The sequence below is a fragment of the Nicotiana tabacum genome, chromosome 9 (genome assembly GCF_000715075.1).
Source record: "Nicotiana tabacum cultivar K326 chromosome 9, ASM71507v2, whole genome shotgun sequence".
Taxonomy (NCBI): domain Eukaryota; kingdom Viridiplantae; phylum Streptophyta; class Magnoliopsida; order Solanales; family Solanaceae; genus Nicotiana; species Nicotiana tabacum.
In genome coordinates, this window is record NC_134088.1 from 109,604,214 (window position 1) to 109,607,028 (window position 2,815).

General features: G+C 43.4%; 1 protein-coding gene across 1 annotated transcript; it reads left to right on the plus strand.

Moving 5' to 3' along the window:
- Nucleotides 1-1,348: 1,348 nt before the first annotated feature.
- Nucleotides 1,349-1,909, plus strand: LOC107812287 (uncharacterized). Its single transcript, XM_016637344.1, has one exon. The coding sequence runs from the start codon at nt 1,349-1,351 to the stop codon at nt 1,907-1,909; it is 561 nt and encodes a 186-aa protein (XP_016492830.1).
- Nucleotides 1,910-2,815: the final 906 nt, after the last annotated feature.

A 2,815-nucleotide genomic window follows, 5' to 3' on the forward strand; every position in this document is an offset into this window, starting at 1 on the left:
GCCGGTGTAGGAATGATTGAGGGGTAAATTCCCGTGTTAATGTGATTAGACTGTTTCCCCTTAAATGGGATGAGATTATTGCTAGCAAGATGTGATGTGATGTCGATCCACACAGCATAGTGATGAGACGGCTTAGCCGATCGGGCTGAGATCGAACACTATGTCGCGTACATGGTGGTATTGTGAGTGTATTTCTTAGGGTGAGACGGCTTAGCCGGTCGGGCTGAGATCGGACTTCGTGCTAAAACATGGTGGTGTGTCGGTTCTAAAGATCTCCCAAATTAAAATACTGAAATTTACTTGTCCCTAACTTGACACCTTGTTACTATTTGATCCTCTTATTGATGTCTTGTTTCTTTCTCTGTTTACTGTTATTCGTTTTATTGAGAGGGTGCTTAGTTCTACATACTAGTACTATTCTATATGTACTAATGTCCCTTTTGCTGGGGGTGATGCATCTTTAATGGATGTTGGTGGTTCCATAGTAGGTGGTATTGATCAGTGATAGTAGCACACCCTCTCCTCAGCTGACTTGGTGAGACCTACTTCATTTCGGGGTCTTGTATTTCCTATCCTTTGTACATAGCATTTTGAGGTATAATGGGGGACTTGTTGCTGGAACTGTCATATCACTCTTTTATTCCCGTTAGAGGCTCCGTAGACATAGTATGGGTTGTATCTATTTTTGGGAAGGTTAAACTAAAATGATATAATCATATCGTCTGTTCCACTTTAACTATGATTGTACAATGTACTATTTTGAAGACTTGTTAATGACGTAACTAATGTAATTGAACTGGTGTTGTTCATATGACTTCTTACTGACTAATTAATGAGTGTATTCTTCTCTTTATTTATGGGTAAGTTGGGTAGACGACACTGTGAAGGCTTGCTCGACCAGGGTAACCCTGTTGAGCACCGGTCGTGCTCCCCGAGGTCGGGGCGTGACACAAACACTTCCTGGAAACTGAAGGAAAGCTTTCTTGGGTTTCAAGCAATGACTTGGGGAGATATCCACAACCAGTACGAGTCAAAGATAAGGATCGAAGATGATCAGGTTCGCTTCCTGTCATTGATAAAAGGACGGGAGAAGATTAGAGAAAAATCAAAAGACAATTTTGACACATACAAACTGTCTTCAAGGGGCTGGTTTTTGCCCTAGGAACGGACCGTAGGCCGCGGCAGAGGCTTCCAAGCAGTGGACAAGTTCACCACCGATAGAAGAACTAATCTCGGTAGGAATAATAGATCATTGTAGGACAAAGAAGCATCAGGTACGCGGGATCCTTCCTACCCCAGGCTGTCAGAATAAAATTTCAACGTCAGTATAATAGAGTTGGTGTCTGCTATGAGAAACATCAAAGAAGCACGGTTCCCAAAACCGATGAGATACGATCCCAAGCATAGGGATCCCAACTTGTGGTGTGAATACCATGGGACGAATGGCCACCGTACTGGGGACTACCGACATCTCCGGGAAGAAGTGGCGACACTGTTGAAGAATGGGCATCTCAAAGAATTCTTAACTGATCGAGCCAAAAACAACTACGGTCGCAGCGGGGATAACGCGGAACCCTCAAAAGCAGGAGAAGATCCTTCACGCCAGACGATTAACATGATCTTTGGGGGGAATGAAATCAATGGGGTCACCTTCTCAGCAGCAAAAAAGACAAAAGTATCGATAACCCATAGCAAGAGACTTCGGGAAGTTGCTGAAGACGACATCACTTTCATGGAGGAAAACACAGACAGATTGTTGCTACCGTACGACGACGCATTGGTAATTTCTTTAAATATGCTAGACTTTAAAATGAAACGTGTTGTAGCGGATCCAGGAAGTTCAGCCAATATTGTACAATGGAGAGTATTGGAGCAACTAAACTCATTGGAAGCATCATTCCAGCCATAAAACACCTCGATGGATTCAATCTTGCAAGTGTGACAGCCTGAGGAGAGATTTTGTTGCCCATGAATGTTTAAGGGGTAATGAAAACGACTCCTGTTGTAGTGGTGGATGGTGACATGGGATATAATATTATTCTCGGAAGATCATGGTGGTACTAGATGAGAGCTTACCGTCAACGTATCATCAGTTGCTGAAATTTCCAACGCCCGAAGGAATTAAACAGATAAGGGGCGACAAACCGGCATTAATAGAGATGAATGCGATTTCGATCTCCAGTAGCAAAGGGAAGGAATACGCGGCATAGCAACTACAGGAACCAGCGCTCTCTCCCGAATCAAATGAAGTTAGCCCGGGGGTAGAACCGTCGGAATTTTATTAGCTACCAAGGTATTTCTAGGTACCAGAAGAGGCGGATGCAACAAAATCCACGACAAAAGAGCTCGAGCAAGTTGCATTGTTTGAAAGTTCTTAGAAAGGAAACTCCACTTGGGGAGAGGACTGCACTCCGAACTCAGGTATAGCTTTATTGAAATTCTTAAATTTAATGCCGATTGCTTTGCTTGGTCGAATGCGGACATGACAGGTATCCCAACGGAGGTGGCCATACACAAGCTAAGTTTGGATAGCAACATCCCTCTGGACTTGAATAAGGCGTGCCCGAAAGACTCGTTCCCACTACCAAACATCGATCAAATGATTGATGTGAAGGTCGGGCACGAGTTAATGAGTTTTCTCGATGTGTATTCCGGGTATAACCAAATTAAGATGAACCTGTAGGATCAGGAAAAGACTTCGTTTATAATGCATTTCGACACATATTGCTATAATGTGATGCCCTTCGATTTGAAGAATGCCGAGGCCACTTATCAGCGGCTCGTAAACAAGATGTTTGAAAAACAAATAGGGAAA

What these genes read in the sequence shown, in the direction of transcription:
- LOC107812287 (XM_016637344.1), top strand. Translation starts at nt 1,349, where the DNA reads ATGAGAAACATCAAAGAAGCACGGTTCCCAAAACCGATGAGATACGAT.